The sequence below is a fragment of the Alosa alosa genome, chromosome 10 (assembly GCF_017589495.1).
Source record: "Alosa alosa isolate M-15738 ecotype Scorff River chromosome 10, AALO_Geno_1.1, whole genome shotgun sequence".
Classification (NCBI taxonomy): Eukaryota; Metazoa; Chordata; class Actinopteri; order Clupeiformes; family Clupeidae; genus Alosa; species Alosa alosa.
Genome location: NC_063198.1, coordinates 9,909,991 through 9,933,315, shown reverse-complemented (window position 1 = coordinate 9,933,315; position 23,325 = coordinate 9,909,991). Strand labels below are relative to the sequence as shown.

Below are 23,325 nucleotides of genomic sequence, written 5' to 3'. Positions count from 1 at the left end.
AAAACTCACTTTTTCTGTGCTTTTGTACTTCCATTTGGATCTCTGATGCTTCTACAAACACTCCAGGTGCGAAACAAAACTGTGCGTTGTGTTTTTGTGGGTTAGTTGAAAGAGGTCGATATGCGCTTCTGTAAGCTAGTCAGAAATCATGTGACATATGACGTCCGAAGCAGAAACTGGTTCATTCTCTGAATGAATCACCTGAGTGGTTCCTAACTAAACAACTGCATTTGCTTAAAATATAGTGTAAGATGCTTGTAAAAAAAAGATATGCAGCTTTCAAGTGACAAAAACGGCAAATTCCCAAGTTCACATTAAAACTGTTGGACATGAACGGCCACATGGACTACAAACGAACTACAACATGACGAAAGTGATGATGAGCCCCTAACTGGGCAACTCTGTTTGCAAAATCCCTAGCGTTCATGGCCATCGGAAAAACCTTTTCCCCAGTGGAAACATCATCATTCCGCATCATTTACGTCACGTAATGTGTAAGTCAGAGGTCGGAAACTGGGGCTAAATTTTGCTAACTAAACAGCGTTGCCCAGTTAGGGGCTCGCATACCTTTCTTTCACAAGCATCTTACACTATATTTTAAGCAAATACATTTGTTTATTTAGGACTAGTGAGCATATGTTTTAACCTTTGTTGTGGCATCCGTGTTTGTCACACATTCCGACGGCAAAGCACATGAACACTTGCTGTAGGAAAAACAAAGTAATCACGGGGGCGGTCCTTGTCATTCCCAGGTGCCATGAATGCACCTAGCCCCAGTTTCTGACCTCTGACCTCTCAAGGTCTCCCACTGCAGCATCGTTATGATACATCTGGGTGCGAGCCTAAATTGTCAGGTGGTTGATCCTTTGCAGGTTCCCCACTTTGTACTGATGAAGGTGAAATGGCCAGACATCACCAGCATCACAAGGCACCTCACAACAAGTTTGTTGGGGGGAAACCTCAACTAAAAATTTCACCCAGGTGCAAGGTCAGCTTGCGGTCATTGGCCTTCCCTGGTGTGACAGTGACCAAGTCAGACATTTCCATTTCCATGTAGAGGAGAGGATTTGGTGAGAAAAGTCCTTCATTGAAGTTCTGAAAGACAAATTAGATATTTTTTATCATTCCACATTTATGGACGTATTTCTTCAATAGTATGTGTGTGTGTGTGTGTGTGTGCATGCGTGCGTGTTTTGTTCAATTTTCAATTTGTCTGTTTTACAATTATTCTGTTGATCAGCATGTGGGTGTGAATGTGTGTGTGACATATTTCTCGATATATGTTCTTGATTTCGGATTCAGTGATTATTACTAACAACTTAGCATGTGGGAGTGTATGGGTGCGTATGCATGTAGAAGAGCAGGGAGGTGAAAATACTCACGTGACAACACCAGCACCTCCAGTTCCACTCTCCTCGTGTGAGCTGCATCCAATGCACCTACCTGATGCAAACAAATAGACAAGTAGAGAAAAAGTAGAGAAATAATGAAACAGATCACAGCACCTCTTTAAACTCAGTCCATATCAAGAATAGCTTATTTTCCTGATGCTGACATCCTGCTAAACTGTAAACAACAATGCTAATTAATTAATTACGGTACACTACAATTACTGTAGTGTGCAATGATGACACTCATGTGTAGTAAGTTGAGTGCTGTGACACAAAATAACATCACAATAATCTGTGTTACAGTAAAATGTGTATGAAATATAAATGTATGAAATAATATCTCATTTAGTTTAAAACAGACACAGACACACTAACACAATTTGCTGTTTAAACCCAGCTAACATTACTATCTATATCTTTGCTTTGTTACCTAGGGCTATTGGCTATGTGCACTAGGTAGAGACAAACTCCACGTAGTGCACGTAGGCGGGTGGAGGCTAAAATCATGTAAATATCTATGGCAAGCCGTTCAGGACATAACGTCTGTCAAAATAACGCCTCCACGTGTAGATTTTTTACTTCTTCAGGAGTAAAAAATAGACGTCTGAGCGTCAGACGTCATATTTTTACGTGTGCCACGCGCAAAAACTTTGCGTCTGATGTCAGAAGTAAAAAAATGACGACTGGATGATTTGCTGCAATGCCAGAGCCTATGTGCCAGAGTAGACACAGCATTGGCTGCTGGAATTGAAACAGGAAATGCAGCCACTATAGTTGCAGCAGAAGAAACAAGATGCCAGAGCAATGTGCAGCATATTCCTGCTCAAATTGGCGGACCATCGCAAACAGGGCTCAGGGGATTTAATTGTGTTCAATGTTAAGATTTAACATTGTCGTACTATTGGTTGTATTTTGTGAATGCAATATTACCAGAGAGTTAAAAAGGAGCAAGGATCTTTGTTATTACTGTATGTAAATCGTAGCCAGCTAGCTAGGCTACTTGCTAGGTGTTCGGGTGTTCACCCGGCTATGAACTGAGACTTGATAAGTCATATTCCATAACACTGACTTACATTACAACCGACACAAGAATGCTATTGTAGAAATGAATCAAATATTACTAGTATAACATTGGCCGGCGAATTTTACACAAGTGGGACAGACTGTAGCCTATTATTGGGCAGTTGCTACTTGTAGCTTAGCTAGTAATAAATGTGTTGGTGGTAGCTTTACTAGCTTTAACTTTTCAATAGCTTAACTTCTTTATATGAAGTAGCTTGGCCAAACAAGCTACACTTTTCTTGTCATGTGAAATTAGCACAATTTAAAGTAGCTTCCTATGTAGTGAACTAGCCTACTGCTGTGTTTGTATTACTAAGCTTGCTACATTTGACTGGGGTGGTAGTTTTGTGCAGGAAAGTTTTATTCATGGCAGAGTAACTGATAGTTTAGCTCACTACAATTTCCAAGTAGCTTGCCCAACACTGTATTATTCACATGTAATTCACCCTAACAAAAAATAAGATGCATCTCAAATCCCTTTTCATTCATTTATTTATTTTATATCTCCCCAGAACAACTGCCTTGTTCAAGGACTAGCACGAATGAGCTGAACGGTCTCCTCACACCCCTGGAACTGAGGAAGGTGCAGCTCTACATTGCAGTACTGTACTGCAGGGCATCTGTTACACTGTGACTGGATATTTGATTTATGAGCTCCACCTTCATCACCTTTTTGGTATGGCAACTGCTCTGCCCATGACCGGAAAGCACTGCAGAGGGTGGTGAAAACTGCCCAACGCATCACCGGTTCCTCACTCCCCTCCATCGAGGCCATCCAGGGCAAGCAATGCTTGCGTAAGGTGCTCAGCATCATCAAAGACTGTTCTCACCCCAACCACAGACTGTTCACCCCACTCTGCGTTACAGGTCTCTCCGCACCCGAACCAGCAGGTTCAGAGGAGGCTTCTTTCCTGCGGCTGTCCCCCTACTAAACTCTAGCTAGGCATTCCGGTGACATCCAACGAACTTAAGCCCCCATCACCCCCCGCCCCCGCCTGATGCCTCCTTGTCTGTGCTTGTTGAGGTGTCCACGACCATGGTGACTCAAGGCTGCCTTGACAGGGACAACAAGGAGACGGACATCCCCCACCCCACCCCCTCACAACTTCACTACCCTATCCCATCCATAGTGTCTATTTATTTGCAAATGTACATACTGTAATTTCACTTATCCATAGCCATATTCTACTGCTCTTCATCCTGCACATACACTTATTATGGTTTAGTCAGATTTTTTTTTTTTTTTTTTCTTTTTTTTTTCGCATGCCCAAATTTCCGTCAATGAGTCCCGGGACACTGAAAGACCGGGGTACACGAAACTTGGTGGGCATGTAACCCCACATGGATAGCATGGAACCATCGTTTTTCGTTTTGATCTGTAACCCCCGCTTGACTGGACCCCGAAAAGGAGGGGTAGGGCAGACACAGTTTTCTGTGAATATCTCGAAAACCGTGGGGTTTAGGAGGACCATTTTTTTTTTGTATGTTGATCTCAAGGGGCCATGTCAACCCATTCCATAACCACTCATTTCATGTATAGCGCCACCTAGTTAAACACAAAAAAGTAAAAATGAGGTGTTGTAATTGAAGGTATCTGTGACCTAACATAGTCAAAACTGCACGAAATTGGAAGTGTATGATCATTATGACACCCTCTGTATGCACGCCAAGTTTTGTGGAATTCCGTTCATGGGGGGCCACACAATAAATTAATTTATGTTACTATACACCAACTGGCCTGTAGGTGGCCGGAGACAGTTTTCTGTGAATATCTCAAGAACCGTAGGGCCTAGGAGGTCCATCTTTTTTTATGTATGTTGGTCTTAAGGGGCATGTCAACCCATCCCATTACCACTTATTTCATGTATAAGCCCACCTAGTTAAAATTAAAAAGCAAAGAAATTGGTGTTTTCAGCACAATATCTCTGGCTGACAAGGTCAAAACTGCACGAAATTAAAAGTGTAGGATCATTATGACACCCTCCAAATGCATGCCAAGTTTTGAGTACTTTCGTTCATGGGGGGCCTTACAATAAAATAATTTATGTGTACATTTAGTGACGCATACACCAACAAGGATTCCCCGACACTGAAAGACCGGGGTACACCGAAACTTGGTGGGCATGTACCCCACATGGATAGCATGGAACCGTCATTTTTTAGTTTTGATCTGTAGCCCCCCGGCTGGACTGGACCCCCCCGAAGGAGGGTGGGGCAGACACAGTTCTCTGTGAATATCTTGAGAACTGTAGGGCCTAGGATGACCATTTTTTTCTGTATGTTTGCCTCCAGGGGTCATGTTAACCCATTTCATGTGCACACATGTGCACAAACAGATACACACACACACACACATTCATTCACAGTAATCATACGTATGACACATACTCACACAGTAGACATATGTACACTTGCATGCACACGCACATACGCAGGCACAAACACAAGCACGCACGCACACACACACACACACACACTCACACACACACATAACATAAACATAACACAAACAATCAAGAATTTCTCAGAATTATACACAGGCAAGATGGAGGTGGGGTTATATAAAATGAATTTTACATGTGAAATCTATGAACTAATCATGTTTTGGTACTTGTTGTCTAGCAGATACCAGTGAGAATTGAGTGTGGATAATGCAATTTAGTGAGACAGTTAGAATCATATAGGCCTTTCAGCGTGATTTCTTTTTGTGGAAAAAATGTGCTGGACTGGGCGGCGGTCATATTTTGTACCGCTCTGCGGTACATCTAGTTCTTAATACTATTATAATGTTACTGTTTCTGCACTACAATGGTACTGTTACCACACTCCACATAGCTGTACATACTCTACATATCTGTTTATATGGTTCATACTAAATATCCATATTTATTCAGTTTTTCTGTAATATATTCTGTTAATACACTGCATATATCTATATTTTTCTTACTACTACTATAATGGTACTGCCACTACATTGCACATATCTGTACATGTTGTTCATATTACATAGCCATATTTATTCTGCTCTTCTAAGGTTACTGCTAATACACTGCACATACTTATATTTAATTTATACTACTCTAAACTACCTTCTGAAAACAACTGTACACTACTGTCTACACTGCACTATATCTTTTGTCTGTCTATGCACCAACTACTTTGTATATCACATTGCACTTTTCTGCTTTTTTGCACTTCTGGTTAGACACAAACTGCATTCTGTTGTCTCTGTACTTGGACTCTGCACAATGACAATAAAGTTGAATCTAATGTAATCTAATTACCTGCATTCGCCACTCTGTGTCCCATTTTCCCATTGTCTGGATGATTTGGTCCTCTTTTATGGAGTTTACCCAGTTTCATTATGTACTGCCACCTGCTGTCTGTAGCACTTTTGTTCTCAGTCTAAGTGTATCTAAGCAATTTTAGCAAGGTGGACTGGGAACATACAAAATTACATGCACCAGTTGTGTATGTACTGTCACCAGCATAACAGTAACCTCTGTCTCACTGAGCCTGTGAAGACACTCCCAGATTCTTTACTAATTGCATTGAACGGGGCTGATTTCAGCCGTTTTTAAAAATGTTTCTTAATTCCTCTTTATTTGATCTCTTCACTGGGGCTGGAACCTTTCTGTGAACTGTGAATAACACATGCTTGCCTTTTTGTCTTGTATTAATGAACTGTTACACTTATGCCAAACCAATGTCTGTTTTTTAATGATCAAAAACAAACCTACAAACTTGCACTTTTCAATGTTAATGGAACTTTTCTAACAGATATTGAACCCAGTTACACCATTTCCTTTACTTATGCCAAACCAATGTATGTTTATCAAACTTTATTTTTGATGGCACTGAACTTAAATATGAAAACACTTGAAAATGTTTATGGAATTTTTCTGTCAACTGTGAACTACATTTAACTCATTACAACTTGTATCAAACCAGTTTTTGTCTATGCTGTCAAACATTATGGATTATGTTCCCAGTTTTAATCTTGGATGTCATCACTTTATATGATATACAGTATCAGAATATTCTATTACTGTTAAGCCACTATGAATATTAAAATACACACAACCATGTTTCCTGTATCAGCTCATCTACTCTGAGTCAATTTACCCAGGTTTGTCACTCAACCACGTAGCCTACTTGGAATAGCCTACCCCCCAGGTGTCTGAATGGCTGATCTCACACACAGCACACAGGCTGAAGGGTTGCCGGTTCAATCCCCGATCAGTAGGAAAAATGTGGGCAGGGGAAGTGGTTGAGCACTGCTCTTCTATGCCCACATCCACGGCTGAAGTGCCCTTGAGCAAGGCACCTAACCCCCTCACTGCTCCCCGAGCGCTGCTGTAGCAGGTATAGCTTACTGCTCCGGGTTAGTGTGTGCTTCACCTCACTGTGTGTTCACTGTGTACTGTGTGTGTTTCGCTAATTCACAGATTTGGATTAATGCAGAGAGCAAATTTCCCTCACAGGATCAAAAGAGTGTATATATACTTATACAGAAAGGTTCCATAAACGTTTAAGTGAGATCAACCATTCAGACACCTGAGGGGTAGGCTATTCCAAGTAGGCTACGTGGTTACGGGTGCAGAGAGACCTGTAACGCCTCCCTGAGGGGAGTGGGGTGAACAGTCTGTGGTTGGGGTGGGAACAGTCTTTGATGATGCTGCGCGCCTTACGCAAGCATTGCTTGCCCTGGAAGTTACTTTATTCAGGTAATAGTGAAGCTACCACCAACACACTTATTACTAGCTAAGCTACAAGTAGCAACTGCCCAATAATAGGCTACAGTCTGTACCACTTCGCCGGCCAATGTTATACTAGTAAGATTTTATTCATTTCTACAATAGCATTCTTGTGTCAGTTGTAATGTAAGTCAGTGTTATGGAATATGACTTATAAAGTCTCAGTTCATAGCCGGGTGAACACCCGAACACCTAGCAAGTAGCCTAGCTAGCTGGCTACGATTTACATACAGTAATAACAAAAATCCTTGCTCCTTTTCAACTCTCTGGTAATATTGCATTCACAAAATACAACCAATAGTACGATAATGTTAAATCTTACTTGTGGAAAGTAATCCCCCGAGCCCTGTTTGCGATGGTCTGCCGATTTGAGCAGGAATATGGTGCACATTGCTCTGGCATCTTGTTTCTTCTGCTGCAAGTATAGCGGCCCCAGACGGCACACATAAATCTTACCGATGTCGTGCCGATGAATGCCGTTACAGTCTAGAAGACATCGCATAGGAAGCGTTTGCTCATTGGCAAGACATTGCTGGGATGTCGGCAAATCATCGAAAACGACAATGAGCCAATGTTTCAACGACTCATCGTTTGCACATTGGCAAGACATCGCCGGGATGTCGGCAAATCATCGAAAACGACAATGAGCCAATGTAGAAGTAAAAAATCTACACGTGGAGGCGTTATTTTGACAGACGTTATGTCCTGAACGGCTTGCCATAAATATCTACTTGAAACCGAGCAGACTGGCATACAGCAGTGCTCCTTGGAGCTGCCCACGGGTTTAAGAAGCGTAAAACACTTACATAAATTGTATTTCATACGTTTTGCCACAACTGAAGCATTCATCTTTAGGTGCTTTTTAAAAGTGATTACAACGAGCGAGAAACATGTGCCGTTCACCCACCATAACACAAACACGAAGTTCGTCTTATCATGCCGTAGGCTGGTGTATTTAGGAAAAAGGTGGAAGCTAAAATTGCGTTTAAATATCGACTTGAAAACGAGCAGACTGGCACACATCAGTGCTCATTAGTCACCCATGGTTTTAAGAAGCTTAACACTTGCACATTGTAACGTTATTTCTTACGTTTTGGTACAATTTAAGTACTCATTATCTAGTGCACAGAGCCAGTAAAATCCTCCAAATAAACATAATGTATATGCAAATGTACACCTGGCTATTTATCTCCTTGCCAGTTCATTTACTCATCAAATCTTACCAGGGGATGGTGCGTCGTAGTCGTGGTCCGTAGCTAAGCTAGCTAGCAACATCAACATCTTCGTTTCCACAAGGTTGTTGGACTTCATGAACATCAAACCCCAGTCTCTCAGTTGTCCTCTCAAAAACAGACTTACTGGCTTGGGTTGTGTCAGAGACCCATGAAAAACAAAAGGTACCTGGTTTGTTAAAACCACTATCGTTGTTTAACTCTGGTTTGTTAAAACCACTAGGTGTTTTGTACAGGTCACTGCTACGATATGCATACTAGAAAGGACTGTGTTCTATTAGAGGTGTAAATAGGCAACCCATCAGGCCAGCACTATAACTCCGAGCGTTAAAACAGTGGGCCTTCCTCTCCTGATGGTTTGAATCCATTTTCTTCGATGGTCCACATTGCGGGAAAATTATGAAAACTCAAATATGGTTGTTTTTGTCTGCTGTTGGTACACAGAGGTACACAATACCGCCTTGTGCAAATCGTCTGTGCCATTGCCATTCACCGCGAATGGTGCTCTGCATGACCGGAAGTAGCAATCCATCTTAACGTTGCAAAACCGAAGGAATGCCATTTTTAGATGGCCTAGGAGTATTATGCACTTTGGATGTCTACGTGATTGTAGCCGTGTCTAAACAACAGAAAAGCTCATCAAAATATGTCTAAGATGCAAGGCATATAGGGCAGGACTTGAACCACAAGAAAAGGCGCGATATTTTGAGAAATTAGTGGCAGCGCAGATCCATGAGTTGGGTGAGGGAGACGAAGTACCAAGTTCAACCACAAGAGCCCCCCTTCCTCTGATAACTTCTGGCATTATTCTCCTTTCTCCCTAGCCTAGAAATCTAGACGCACCCTAGCGGCAGCAAATTACAATTGCTTCCAGGGCTAGTCTAGCAACTCTCCGTTGGCTTATGAGCTTGAAAAATTAAACTTCTATCAGGCCAATCAAATCGTAGAGTCGTTAGGCGGGCTTAACATAATGATTGATGGCAGAGTTGCAACGGTTTGGCTTGAATTCCCTGCTACTTGAAAACAAGGAAGATGGATGTTGCTGTTGGCCAACAGTGTGACACGAGGTAAGCTTGTTTTAAGATGGCAAAAGTTTGAACTAGCCAACTAGCTCCGCTGGTGGGAAAACGAATGGGACTCAGCGCTGTCCTATTGCGTGCAGAGGGAATTTGAAAGACAACCAATTATCCCGCCCCTCGGACTGAGCACTGCGAACGGTGAGTGCCCAGACCCTACATTTTAATGTGGGTCTGGCTCGTCAGGCTACTTTCTCCCTGGTTTTTTAATAACTTTTGGAAGTCGATACCTACACCAAATGTTTTTCTCAGTCTGACCTATTGGCACAACCTAAAACACGGCAATAACCATTTTCCTTGACGATGTTAGGGATTTACTTCGGCGACGTCCAGATCTGATGACACGCCGGGCCGAGCGTGGTAACCAAAATCGGATATTTCAGGCAGTAGCCTAAATGCTCCCGTTAAGAACCAAACCAGATTTTGTTCAAATCTACACACCTATGGCTACTGAAAATGTAAGGTTCATTTAGCAAATGTTATTTTGAAGTGTTAAAAAACATCGTTGTTTTAGAATTTCTGAACAAAAGTGGTGATAATTGGGGGTGTTTCGATAATTGGGATATGGGTTTTCTACAGGAGTGGCATGTTTGAACGGGCACTGCACTAGTGCATAAAATTGTGACATCACCAGAATGCCCAGGATGTACTATGACAGTACTATGTTTGACTTATTTGTTCTTTGACTCACCTAGAGGACTATTGCTGGGTCTTAGGAGGCTATACAATCACACTTTACATTTTTTTTCTCATCTCACTGAGACATTTTAAAGGGAAATAGCCTACCACAAAGTCCTTTTAGGCAAGTCCCTCCACTCGGCGGCCATATACCAACGTTTTATGGGCACTCATCGGGCACAGTCTTTGGGTCGAACTGCGCGTGCGCAAGGCTTCACAACACATAATTGGCACGATGTCTTCACAACACACCATATGATTAGCTCAATGTATTCACATCACACCACATGATTGGCTCAGTGTATTCACATGTCGACGTTTTGCAGAGGAAGGGGTGGAATATGTGTAGACAACGGCCATATTGGCGTGACAAACTAGCCCCATGCATTTCTATGGAGTATTTTTTGAGTGCTGTGTCTCCACATTAGAAAGTCTCTGCCTACCATCACATTCTTGCTACGAGCAGTTGTGTTGTTACACTGTAGTCATTGACCACTAGGTGGCGACAAATTGCACTTTTGTACAGAGAATGTCTAATAATGGGTTAACAAAAAACAGTGCTCACAAGTAGCTAAAAAAAGGAGGTGGACAATGAGTGTAATTCCCCAAATGTTTACCTTAACCCTCCTATTGTGTTCATTTTATGTTTTACTAGTTTTGTGTTCCCAGTCAAAAATGACCGCTGCATTATAACTTGTTATAAATCCATAGAAACACACATATTATCATGCTATGTTGTGATAGACCTTTGTATCAACTTGTGTTCTATTGGATATAACCAGTTTTGTACTTCCATTTGCTATTTATGGCCTGCAGGCCTCACTGACCTGAGCTCATGCAAGTCAGAAAGAGGAAGATTCTATTGGGGAAAGGTTCCAGTGGGGGCTGGCATAGAAGCAAAGAGGGGGGGTGAGTGTGTGTTTGTTTTAATGTACAGAAGCACATATACAGTCCATCTGATCAATATTAGCCTGGACTCAATTTTATACATTGACCATTTTCTCACCCATTTATTTCTAATGACCGAGTATTTTTGACCGGAAATACACATGGGTGTTCTAAAGTTAAATAAAATACTCAAATTGTTATAAAAAATTATCAAAATTTGTTTTGTGTGTTCAGATGCCCTGAAGTGCCCAAAGTCAAGGAGCCTCATGATGGTCAGAATAAGTTAGGCCTAACAATATTTGAGAGAAAAGAGTTGTCAATCGGTTGCACATTTCTATAGAAACTACTTAATTATAGAAGGGCTTTAAGGTCAAAAGTAAGGCATTTATAAGAGGTGAAATTAAGGGGTTTTGTTTGTAGTGATACGGCTCTGCTTATGTGGGAAATGGAAACTGAGTGGTCAAAGTGGCAGGTAGCCTACCCGTGCACTTACTCAACGGATAGCCTTTATGATTAAAGGTCCAGTATGTAGGAAATAATGGAAAATAAACTGTAACCATTCCAAAAATGATCACCATATGTTGTCAGAGAGTAAGGAAACACGATGAATTGAAGCAATGGCTTATTTGACAACATTACTCTAACCCGTAAAACCCATGAAAAAAAATGAGTTACGGGGCGGAATCTCTTGGAATTTTCGTTTATGTTTTGAACGATTAATTCTAGAATAGCGTATTAATAATGGGCTAGCGCGTCCTCCTATTTGGGTTGCCAAATTAGCAAAGGCCAACTGTCAACAGCTGTCAGTTGTAATCATGAACGCCTACGAGGCAGGCAAATTTCCAAAATTAAAACAAGAAACAAATTAAGTGGACATCGGAGGAGCTTCCTGAGATGGTGACGTCTTCGTCAAACGAAGAATATCAAGTCTGACGCAGAGCTGGCCATATTTCTCCACAACAGGTAGCCTAGGCTAAACTTCATCTGCATCGCTAACTTCAGCTAAATATGTTACGTTGGTTAGAGGTATTTTTTGTTTTCACTGTTTCCGTAATGTGTAGCTGGGTCATGGTTGGAGAAACGTTAAAGCAGCTGCAGGTCAACTAACGTTAGCTAAGTCTTCATTACATCTGGCAACCCAGGAGAGGCTCGCGTCTGGTAGTCTTGAGAACGTTCACCAGTGTTTTGATTTTGGCCTACAGAACGTTCGGTAACAGTCCTACAAATCGCACCTTTAAACACAGATCTCTCTTTTTTTTATCATTAATGACTCCCTCATCAATCCCTCCTGTGTAGCAGTAGACATAGATATAATAGAGATTATATGCAGTAGACTGGAATAAACATAGACATAATATTATTATGTATATGGGAATAAACAGAATCGCTGAAAGGCTGAAAGTGTGGCGTTACTGCGCATGACAGATGCTGTTGTCGGTCTTGTGCTACGCTAAAACCGTCTGTCATCAGATTTCACTAGCATCCTCCTAGTGTTGATACAAGAGGATTCGTTTTTGAAATGGCAAGTATCGCATATTTCACATCATAACGTGTCGGTCTGCTGTTCATATCTCCTTATCATGACAGGAAGCTATTCTCTGATCCTCATTTGTGTTTAGATTGAGTTAGCTGACTTAGCCTACTAACGTTACTTGTCTGACTGTGGGGCGTTGGTTTGTAGCCTAGCTTTACGTTAGCTTAACTCAACTGTTTGTTAATCACCGTTTTCTCGTTCGCTAATACCAAGTATTGATTTTAGGACAAGTCTGCCTATAATTGAGTTTAAAATTGGCAAAACCAATGTGTTTAAATTTAATAACACATAGAATGCTAGGGTTATTCTGTTACTAGCTGTTAATGCAGTTGCTACTGGCAGTTAACGTTAAGTAGAAGTTAGCTTTCACGCAGTCGTTTGTTATTGTAATGTTATTCAAACGTGCACGTCGGGTGAATTTACACACCATTGTCACATCTAACGTTAACGATTGCTTATTACATCTTAATTTGATAGGCGGAGGTTGAAGAGACTTTGAAGAGAATCCAATGTCAAAAAGGTGTTCAAGGGATTATTATTGCTAACGCTGAAGGTAAGTTAACGTTACTGAATGCATCTGAATGATGATGAGCATCGTCATAAGCCTTGTAGCGGTTGTTAATTTGTATATATTGCATTCGGAATTGTTTCCTTTTAGAGGTTGTGGATCCTGTTGGATGTTCACTCGACCTACTTTACAGACTTGATATACTTTGTCAGCTGAGCACTTTGCCTCATAATTCCTGCAACAAGCCTGCATGAACAGAACAAACTGTAGAGACTCTCACTGGCTTCTTTGTTGTCTTGCCTTGTAGGCATCCCCATTAAAACGACCCTGGATAATGCAAGCACAGTTCAGTACGCTGGGCTCATACACCAGCTTCTTATGAAGGCCCGCAGCACAGTCAGAGATATCGACCCACAGAATGACTTGACTTTCCTGAGAATTCGCTCCAAAAAGAATGAGATAATGATCGCACCTGGTAAGGAGAGTAGAGACTGCCCTTGTGACTGCTAATGACGCACACTCACGCACATGACAATATACACTTAATAAGGGTTGAAAACATTCTCAAAAAGATGATTCTGTGAGACTGTTATTATTATAAATGCATTGTAGAAGATGTTTTAAAGAAGGCATATATAGAAATGAGCATTTGATGCTGCCATGGTATCTGCAGGTATGTTCTTCATCTTTGTGTAAAAATATCAGTTGTGTGTAAAGCCTCTTAGCCTCTCTGTCTAGGTTGGACTATGTGGTCTCTTGCTCTTCCCAGCCCATGTCACCTTGTAGATTTAGCTTAATATGAAGTCACCTCTAATAGAGATCACCTTGCTGAGCTCAGTTCTAACGAATTGTGACTGACCAATGGTTGTAGCCAGTAGAAGAGCATACAGTATGCACATGGATCACACAGAACCAGGCAGGCCAATGGAAGTATAATTACAACATGATGATATTAAACAATGCACATAAAGTCACTTTGAGACATGGGCTGTTGACTACAAGACCATTAGAACTTGCAGAAGTTTTCATGTGTCTGGTTTTTGAGCAAAGCGTAGCGTAAGCAGCATTTTGCCGCTCCTGCGCGTGCTAAGGACGAAGTTCATGTTGAACTTGTGCACTGTAAATCATAGGTCTTATATATATATATAAATATATATATACTCTTTTGATCCCGTGAGGGAAATTTGGTGTCTGCATTTATCCCAATCCGTGAATTAGTGAATCACACTCAGCACACAGTGAGGTGAAGTACACTCTAATCCCGGCACAGTGAGCTGCCTGCTACAGCAGCGGCGCTCAAGAGCAGTGAGGGGTTAGGTGCCTTCAGAGAATGTCTAATAAGGGGAGAACTTCCACTCTCGGAAAACTTCCGGTTTCTGAACTGGTTGCAGTTCCTTCTGTGGTTCCACATGAGGGCTCTTGCAGGCGAGTCCAGGATACGGGATTGTATTCGAAAGGGGAGGCAAAGACAATACACTTGGTTGAGTATTATATTTTTTAAATTCACTTAATTGTTCTAAAAAGCCTTTCAAACGTGTCAATGATGTCATTCATTAGCACAATGCTAGCGTGTTATGGGCAACAACGACCCAACCTGTAAGAAAACTAAAGGAGATGACTCCTGGATTATTTCACTTTTGATTGATAATCCATTTTGCGAAAAATAAAATAAAATCTGAGGGTTTCAGTTGTTAAATAGGTGAAAACAATAGATTTAGCCATGTAGCTCCATAGGACCCCATGTATTTTGGACTCGCCCACGATCGCCATCTAGGTGAACTGCAGCCAAATTTGGTTTGTATTGGATTAACAGAGAGTGGGGAGGCTCTCCGTAGACGGGCTCTGGTGCCTTGCTCAAGGGCACTTCAGCCGTTCCTACTGGTCGGGGTTCGAACCGGCAACCCTCCGGTTACAAGTCCGAAGCCAGTAGGCCACGGCTGCCCTACACTGAGCCCGGGGGGCAACCACAACAAAACATTTTGGGACATTACATCAACCAAGAGCAACCTAGCCATGAGCGAAGCGCATGCCATGTGCAATGTGAAGTCCCCTTTTAATTCTGTCATGCCATGAAGCCAGTTACATGCTTTGGGAGCTACTCCAAAATCCGGGCATTTCTTATATACCATTGATATAAGAAAGCTAGATACTCCATTGTCTGTGGAGTTCTATTAGGTGGGATACGTGCACGCAGCAGCCATATTGCTGGGGGCAAACACTTGTACAAGTGTTGTACACAACTGTATAGGCAACACTCCTGTCTGATTTCCAGTCAGAGTCACGTGTTTCTCCATTGGGCTGCAGTGATTGTTGCCCCCACCTTGATGGCGGCATTATTTACGTACTTTCTGGAGCCCAATGTTGTAGGAGCCATATAAGTAATACCTTTTAAGTTAATATTAATATGAAGTAATGTATTAACCATGATATGGATTTTGATTTTCTTACTTACCTTAAGACTTACCTGCACGTGTGTAACGTATTGACGTAGCCACTCCTTGACGTGCCTGTGAGGCGCAAATGTGTAGGCCTTAATTGACCCACTGATTGACACTGCAGCAGGTTAGATGGCGAGTTGGAATAGTTTTCCGACCGCATAGCACATTCGCATAGCATACTCTTTACTTTATCTGTATTTTGCATCCTTTATTTTCACTTTTTTAAGTCAACCGGACTGTGGAATAAATGACATCCTTTTGATTTAATTCTACTCTCCTTGTGTGCTTCTCTGGAATGTGTGTCGGGAGAATTCCTCTACCTCACGTGGCTAAAACATTTGGTGGAATAGACATTTCAAATGTTGTATCTAGCTTTCCAATATCTATGATGTATACAACTCTTGCACATTCTGCTAGTGACATAAGCACCTCTCCAGCTAAGCGCATCTGTACTGAGGGCAAGCGCCACTACAAGGTGAAACAGCATAAGAGCCGTATGTAACGGAGACGAACTGAGCTAGCATGCTAGTTGCCCGTGTAATTCCTCACACCCCTAACCTTAAGAACGCTTCTAACCGCTAAGTTGGAAGCCTGGGCTTTTAGCTCAGTGGTTAAAGCGTTCGACTCCCATGCTGCAGTCTGCTGTCGAGGTGGCGGGTTCGAGGGCCGTGAGCGGCGGACAAATTACGACCTCTGTTACAGTGGTGCCGTAAACCCGGATCATGGGAGTGAGGATTTAGGGAGGTGAGTGTAACGGAGGCGAACTGAGCTAGCATGCTAGTTGCCCGTGTAAATCCTCTCACCCCTAACCTTAAGAACGCTTCTGACCGCTGAGTTGGAAGCCTGGGCTTTTAGCTCAGTGGTTAGAGCGTTCAACTCCCATGGCGGTGAGTGTCGAGGTGGCGGGTTCGAGGGCCGTGAGTGGCGGAAGAATTACGACCTCTATTACACATATAATAATTTATTATTTTGATTAGGTGTACCAACCTCAACCTTAGAAACAACATGTTCAGTCAACCAGATGAAGTGATGGATATATGTCTGTATTGATTGATGCTTTTGTTTCTCTCTGCAGATAAGGACTACTTTCTTATTGTCATTCAGAACCCTTCGGAATAAGAGGACCACATCTCACTCCCTTTTTATGCTTTTTTTCATGATCAGTCTCAATTAAATGGCCAAAAGTAGTTTCATTTTGATTTTGTTTGCTGAGAAACAGTACTGTGCATGTGGCACAAAATGCACTTAAAAAGTAATTTGGTGCTCCAGGTTGAGCCGTAGACCAATAAGGAACCAGTCAGTTTTGCTCCCATTACCATATTATTTGCATGCCATTATTTGGGAATCCTGTCTAAGGTTGGCCTAAGATCAAGAACCACACAGGAGACAAGAACAATTTGTAGCCTTGAAAAGCCATGCTCTTTGAGGATGAAAAGCATGTAGAGATGCACATTAGTGTTCTGAGTCATTCCAGTGCTCTTCCCGCATCATACTTCCTTATTTATTCATGTTTACTCATGATTCTAATGTCAAATTGCCAAGCATCTGTCCAAGACTTCTGCTCATAGTGGAACACTACATACACAAGTATTTATGGCTGTTTTCAAGTGATGCTTCATGTGGTAAAGGAATAAAGCTGCAATAGAGAATGTTTTGAAGATGTCTTGGTTGAAGTGTGTTAACTATGTTATATGCAAATGCTCATTGCCCAATTTTTGTTTGGGATTCAGTTAAGCAAATGTTCACAGGCTGTCAACATTGCAAGTATTGGGACACAATATAAAAAGTATCGGCAAGCATATATGAAAGTATGTATGGTGTATGTTTGTAGAAGAAAACATTGATTCAAATCTGGAATTAGAGATGATATATTTGATATTAATCAGATTATATCACAGATTAACTGCGCATGCCTTCTGAATCTAATCTTTTGACCATGTGCTGTCCCTTTAAATATTTCGTGACGTCACGGTCTCCGTCTGCTCTATTGTCCCAGCCTGTTTTGGTACAGTGAGTTCAGAGCATAAACGTTGAAGACTTCAAAGGAAATAGGCAGAAAGCAACTTGTGTAGAAGTATTTTTATTGACATTTTCTTTGTTCGAGGAAACGACAGTGATGCCATCCGACAGACCTTTCAAGCAAAGACGGACATTCGGTAAGAAACGTTAGATCAAGTCTCAGATTTTCATGGTTTCTTTGGCCGTCTGATTTTCAGAAACTGAATGTCAGCAAACTGCGTATAGCGTTAGTCTATATGTAAAATCAAAACGAATCCGACCTAAACGAAGACTGGAATTAAATTAAACATCTGAGATATCTTGGCGGCGAAGTGTTTTCCAGATGGCGTCATAACACGTTAGCGTTACAACATAGCACATTTGGTAGTCGACGACCTCCTTTTCTGTGTGATAGAATTAAGTAGATATTGGCGTTAGACAGCATAATCTTGGGAGTGTAATAGCCAGGATTCGGACTCAACCAGTAAACTAGTGTCGCTTAACTAGGATGGCCCAGAGATTTTATTTCTCAACGAGTTCTTTGCTACCTCGCCAGCTACCAAAGAGCTGCATAATTGTGTATGTTTTTTCTGGCCTCATTAATAAGGGTTATTACTGTGCTGAATATACGCGGAGTACATCACAAATTACAAGATTCTAAATAGCTGGCTGTTATATTCGGGTCTTATCATGTCACAACAGCTAGCCAGTTTCATGAAGCTATCAACAAACAAAAAGAAAACAGACTGCAGCTGACTCAGTGTCGCGAGTACACGTGTTAAGCAAATTATTCAGAAATTTGATACATGCACATATTCTTGGTTGAGGGTTGGGTGTGGAGAGGGAGGAGCGTATATTCCCATTGCATAATACCCTTAGACAACTATCCGTTTTTAAAACGAAATGGACTTTTGGTGAAGACAAACAATATGCTAAACATAGCAGGATTTCTTGTGTTGCCCGGATGGCGCGAGCAATATGGCGCATCACTGCAGAGGAGTCTCAGGGATGTTGACACACTGACATAATAACTGCAAGACCAGAAGTGCAACATCAAGACAGTTTGCAAATGGCATTAGTGTCAGGTCATTGGACTGTGTTTTTCCCTGGTCGCATATTAGGCAGTACGAAGAAGAAAAAACATCCGCTGAGGTGGAAATGGTTCTCCGCATAGAGATGTTGGCGAAATAACAAATAGTTCTCAGAACAAAAGCCCCTTTCACAGCTGCTCGTCAAAGTCCATGTTTTGCCAGCTAAATAGGTCGCTGTGGAGTAGCTGTGTTTTGGTGTTTGCATCAACCACAATGAAACATAAATTTGTTCACACAAATAATGAATGTAGAAAGAGCTGTACTTGTTTATTGGGAAAAATGCCAGATAGTATGCCTTGTAAGCAATGTTCTGATGGTCAACTGTTTGATTCATTTATTCACTTGCAGTCAATCTAATGTGTCAAATTAGCTGGGTGTTATTGACTGGTGTAGGTCTTAACAGACCTTAAAATGAGACCATGAAATGAATGGGCCCCTGTGAGTCCCACTCATAGTGAATCCTTATACTTTTTCCATAGCTCGTAAGCTGTGTGTGTTTTGAGTCATATTTTACCGCCTTTTCTTATTTCAGCGGACAGGTGCAAAGAGGTGCAGCAAATTCGGGAGCAGCACCCCAACAAGATTCCGGTAAGGCCCTCTTCCTCCTCCTCTCCCTTCAGTATTGCTTGCTTTAATCTCTCTATAACCTCCTTAGTGCTGTCCACCACCAGGGGGGTCCACTCTCAGGTTTCGGACTAAACAGCTAATTGTTCTACCATTCACATAATAGCCCTTACATCCCTCTATGTAAATGGCCTTGAAAGATCAGTTTCCTTCAAGGTTGCAGTGAAGGGGCCTCATGATGTTGCCTAACCCGCCTCTTAAAAGCATTAGGTCTAATTGAGTTTCAACCAACAGCAGATACTTGTGGTTATTCAATGAGTTTGATACTTTATCTAAGTAATGGTACAGTGTCCTTCTCTGCTGCATTTCTTTCCTACTCTACTTCCTATAGTCTGGGTGATTAAGTGTTTTACATACTCATGGGTCTAGTTAAGCTGTTGATTTGTTTTTGTTCTTCTTTTTTAGGTTATCATTGAGCGTTATAAGGGCGAGAAACAGCTGCCTGTCTTGGACAAAACCAAGTTTTTGGTGCCGGATCACGTCAACATGAGCGAGCTGGTCAAGATCATTAGGTAATTTCCTTTAAAATGGACCCTAAATATAGTGATGGTCAGAGTCAGCAAGTTTAGGGATCGATCTCTGTTTTTGTTTGTCTGGCTTACCCCAAACGCAGCACCACGGCCGGTTTCAGAATCAATACTTCTGGCTCACTGTTAGCCCTTGTCTATTTCAGGGGCTCTGTCCATTTTGGAAGTGCCCATAATCTTTAGGCCTATTTTTGCTGTTCCGTTTCTTTTGAGGGGTATTGAGTCAAGGGGTTTGCGCTGCAAAGTGTGCGCAGGCGCAGTGTGTGTGTTGTAATGACGTGTCGTGTGGTGTGTGTGTGTGTTGAAATCTGGATGTTTGATGGCGGATTTCATTGGTGTGTGTGTGTGTTGATGTGTGATCTGTGATTTCATTGGCGTGTGTGCGTGTCGCGTGTCGTATGTGTGATCTGTGATTTCATTGGTGTGTGTGTGTGTGTGTTGAAATCTGGATGTTTGATGACGTGTATGTGTGATCTGTGATTTCATTGGTGTGTGTGTGTGTTGAAATCTGGATGTTTGATGACGGTATGTGTGATCTGTGATTTCATTGGTGTGTGTGTGTGTTGAAATCTGGATGTTTGATGACGGTATGTGTGATCTGTGATTTCATTGGTGTGTGTGTGTGTTGAAATCTGGATGTTTGATGACGGTATGTGTGATCTGTGATTTCATTGGTGTGTGTGTGTGTGTGTGTTGAAATCTGGATGTTTGATGACGGTATGTGTGATCTGTGATTTCATTGGTGTGTGTGTGTGTTGAAATCTGGATGTTTGATGACGGTATGTGTGATCTGTGATTTCATTGGTGTGTGTGTGTGTTGAAATCTGGATGTTTGATGACGGTATGTGTGATCTGTGATTTCATTGGTGTGTGTGTGTGTGTTGAAATCTGGATGTTGTGTGTGTGTGTTGAAATCTGGATGTTTGATGACGTGTATGTGTGATCTGTGATTTCATTGGTGTGTGTGTGTTTAGCAGTAGGGCAGTAGAGTGTGTTTCAGTCCAATTTTATTTTGTTTACGTGTCTGGGAGTGGGCGGGGGCTGGGGGGGTTGCACAGCACTCCAGGATTAGCTCACATTCTAAACCTGCCGTCCTCAGTGGCTTCTGTGAACACGTTTGCACTCCCCGGCTCCAAAGTTAACTCTGTTATCGCCAACACACATCTCGCATCACTCTGGTAACACACACTCACGTCTTAGCCTCTCACCCTGTCTTGTGAAGTGAGCCACTGTGATGTATAGCCATCTGTCCCTCTCCAATTTGGTTTGTCTAGGTCTTGCCAAACTCTCACCCACTTTTTGGCTCATGATCTATCATGCTATTGTCATTCAGTTGGATTTAATCTCTACTGTTTTAAAAAAAAAAAAAATTTCATTAATATACTGTAATCATGAACGAGCATGACCTCAGATGTCCCTCTCCATTTGTGCTGTGCCTTTGTCTGCAAGAGCAGTTTTTTGTGAGCAAAAACGTATGGCATTAATTTGTGATAAAAGAGTATGAGTCTGTACTGTACTATGGCCAAGTATGTGAGAAGGGTTTTCTCTTAATGATTTACAGTATTTCCCCCTTATCACTTTAAATGTTCTCCACTGTAATGGTCATACATTCCATTTCACAACGGTTCAGCCAAATGCCAGAGCTATATTTAATCCTCTTTGACTAATGCATCATGTGAGCTGTTTGTAGATTAAATGACCAGTCCCTTTGATCGATGTTTGTGCCTTAGACCCACTATGAGATGGGTGGCGAAACCTCTTTCATTCCTTTTCCCTTTCCTTTCCACACTCGTCACTCACTCTGGTTCCTCCCCAACAGGCGCAGACTGCAGCTGAACCCCACCCAGGCCTTCTTCCTACTGGTCAACCAACACAGCATGGTCAGCGTCTCCACCCCAATCTCGGAGATTTACGAGCAGGAGCGGGACGAGGACGGCTTCCTTTACATGGTGTACGCCTCCCAGGAGACCTTTGGCTGCTAGGGTGGGAGGGGTCTGGCCAAAAGCGATCAGGGGGGTAAGGGCGGGGTGAGGGTATAAGTGTGTGTGTGTGTGTGTGTGGGGGGTAGGGTTAGTAGAGGGACAGAGAAGGAAATCACGCAGAGAGAGATGTGGCTCGAGCCCACATGCTTTTGACAGACTGCTCCCCTTTACTCTCACATGTTATTTTTCTTTCTGTCTCACTCTCGTTCGCTCACCCGCCCAGCCCCACCCCTTCTTTGACCTCCGCCACTTCCTGCAGTGTCCCTTGAGATGCTGTCAATAAACAAGCAACATCATCATCATGTCGTTTTACACCACACACTGTGTACGGAAGCACTACTGCTACTGGTGCAAGTCTACCCTCTGCTGTTTGACATTCTACTCAAGCCTACCCCCATTTCCCCATCCCCACCTAGTTAAACTGGTTTGAGTGTGTTTAAGTAGGGATGCGTTTTTTTCCTAACATCTTTATTTTGTTGTGTTGTTGCCCCAGAAATGGGTTTGTTTCAATAGCCAGGAAGTCTTTTTAATAGGGGGCAGCTCTATAAATAGCAGTGATGCCTCATGTCTTCTTGTAAATAGGTCAGGCAGAGATGCAGTGATCTTTGTCTCCGTTTGTTTCTCTCTTTGTTTCCATCTCTTTGATTTCTTTCGTTTTAGCCCCTTGCATTTGTGTATCTGCTTTGTAGCTACGCCATGTGCTTCTAGGTGCTGTCAAAAACCAAATGGTTGGTTTATTCTTTCGTTTCAGAATCATGCGCAAACCTTCAGAGGGTATAGGTGAGTAGTGTAGCTGCCAGGCCCGACTTCACTTTGAGGTCTCTAACATGCCTTGACAGTGTTCAACAGAAATGGCATCCTTTGCCCTGGCTGAGAGAGGCTTGTCATGCTTACACTTGAATCTAACTGATTGAAAAAGAAAGGGCTGAGCGTTCACTGCTGATGAAATCGAAGCGCATCCTTGTTTTGCTCCTTTAGTTCAAACACTAATTGTATAACACATTGTGTATAACTTGCCTCTTTAGTTATAATTTGTACTTAAAGTGGCATCAGAATGGAGACAAAATAATCCCAAGTAATTTCTTTTAAAAACTTCTTTTAAATATTTTTCCTCATCTTTTCAGAGTCCTTCGTTCTCTTAGCGTTTGTGTCTATCCTGTGTGTGAGTGAAAGCACAGTCTGATATGGCAAGGGCTCATTGAGAGTGATCTTTGACACACCTGTAGACTTTGTCATGCTAGCTTCATCTCCGTCTGCAGTAACCCCCAGCAAGCCAATGTGAACACTAGAGGCGCTCTGACTTTTTGACTGGCGAGGGAGGGGAGATGCTTGCCTAATACATTACTTTGCGTCGAGTGATGTCAGCCGATCTACTCTATAATGTAGGAAACAAAAAAAAAAATATGCTTTTTTTGCACAAAAAATAACTGTTAAAAGATAAACTGTATTAAATCTAGAGAAGAAATAATTACAATAGCACATCATTGTACTCTTTTATATCTGCTTCTTTCCTGGGACACCATATAATAAGTATGCCTT

At 42.0% G+C, this 23,325-nt stretch overlaps 2 protein-coding genes across 3 annotated transcripts; both read left to right on the top strand.

The window, feature by feature from the left end:
* Positions 1-12,372: 12,372 nt before the first annotated feature.
* On the top strand, positions 12,373-17,222 carry dynlrb1 (dynein, light chain, roadblock-type 1). 2 transcript variants are annotated; one of them, XM_048255816.1, is made up of 4 exons: positions 12,373-12,606; positions 13,096-13,171; positions 13,434-13,601; positions 15,585-16,633. In XM_048255816.1, exons 1-4 carry the CDS (start codon positions 12,604-12,606, stop codon positions 15,602-15,604), a joined length of 267 nt encoding a protein of 88 aa, XP_048111773.1. In that variant the 5' UTR covers positions 12,373-12,603; the 3' UTR covers positions 15,605-16,633. The 2 variants fall into 2 exon arrangements, with proteins under 2 accessions (XP_048111773.1, XP_048111772.1); XM_048255815.1 differs by lacking the exon at positions 15,585-16,633 and adding an exon at positions 16,640-17,222 and having other exon boundaries at positions 12,473-12,606.
* Positions 17,223-17,355: 133 nt separating this feature from the next.
* On the top strand, positions 17,356-21,839 carry map1lc3a (microtubule-associated protein 1 light chain 3 alpha). Its single transcript, XM_048255814.1, has 4 exons — positions 17,356-17,720; positions 19,186-19,241; positions 19,683-19,789; positions 21,624-21,839. Exons 1-4 carry the CDS (start codon positions 17,681-17,683, stop codon positions 21,784-21,786), a joined length of 366 nt encoding a protein of 121 aa, XP_048111771.1. The 5' UTR covers positions 17,356-17,680; the 3' UTR covers positions 21,787-21,839.
* Positions 21,840-23,325: the final 1,486 nt, after the last annotated feature.

Coding starts and splice junctions, on each gene's coding strand:
- dynlrb1 (XM_048255815.1), top strand. Junction 13,172..13,433: donor TATTATTGCTAACGCTGAAG/GTAAGTTAACGT, acceptor CTTGCCTTGTAG/GCATCCCCATTAAAACGACC. Junction 13,602..16,639: donor TGAGATAATGATCGCACCTG/GTAAGGAGAGTA, acceptor TTCTCTCTGCAG/ATAAGGACTACTTTCTTATT.
- map1lc3a (XM_048255814.1), top strand. CDS start 17,681: ATGCCATCCGACAGACCTTTCAAGCAAAGACGGACATTCG. Junction 19,242..19,682: donor AGCACCCCAACAAGATTCCG/GTAAGGCCCTCT, acceptor CTTCTTTTTTAG/GTTATCATTGAGCGTTATAA. Junction 19,790..21,623: donor GAGCTGGTCAAGATCATTAG/GTAATTTCCTTT, acceptor CCTCCCCAACAG/GCGCAGACTGCAGCTGAACC.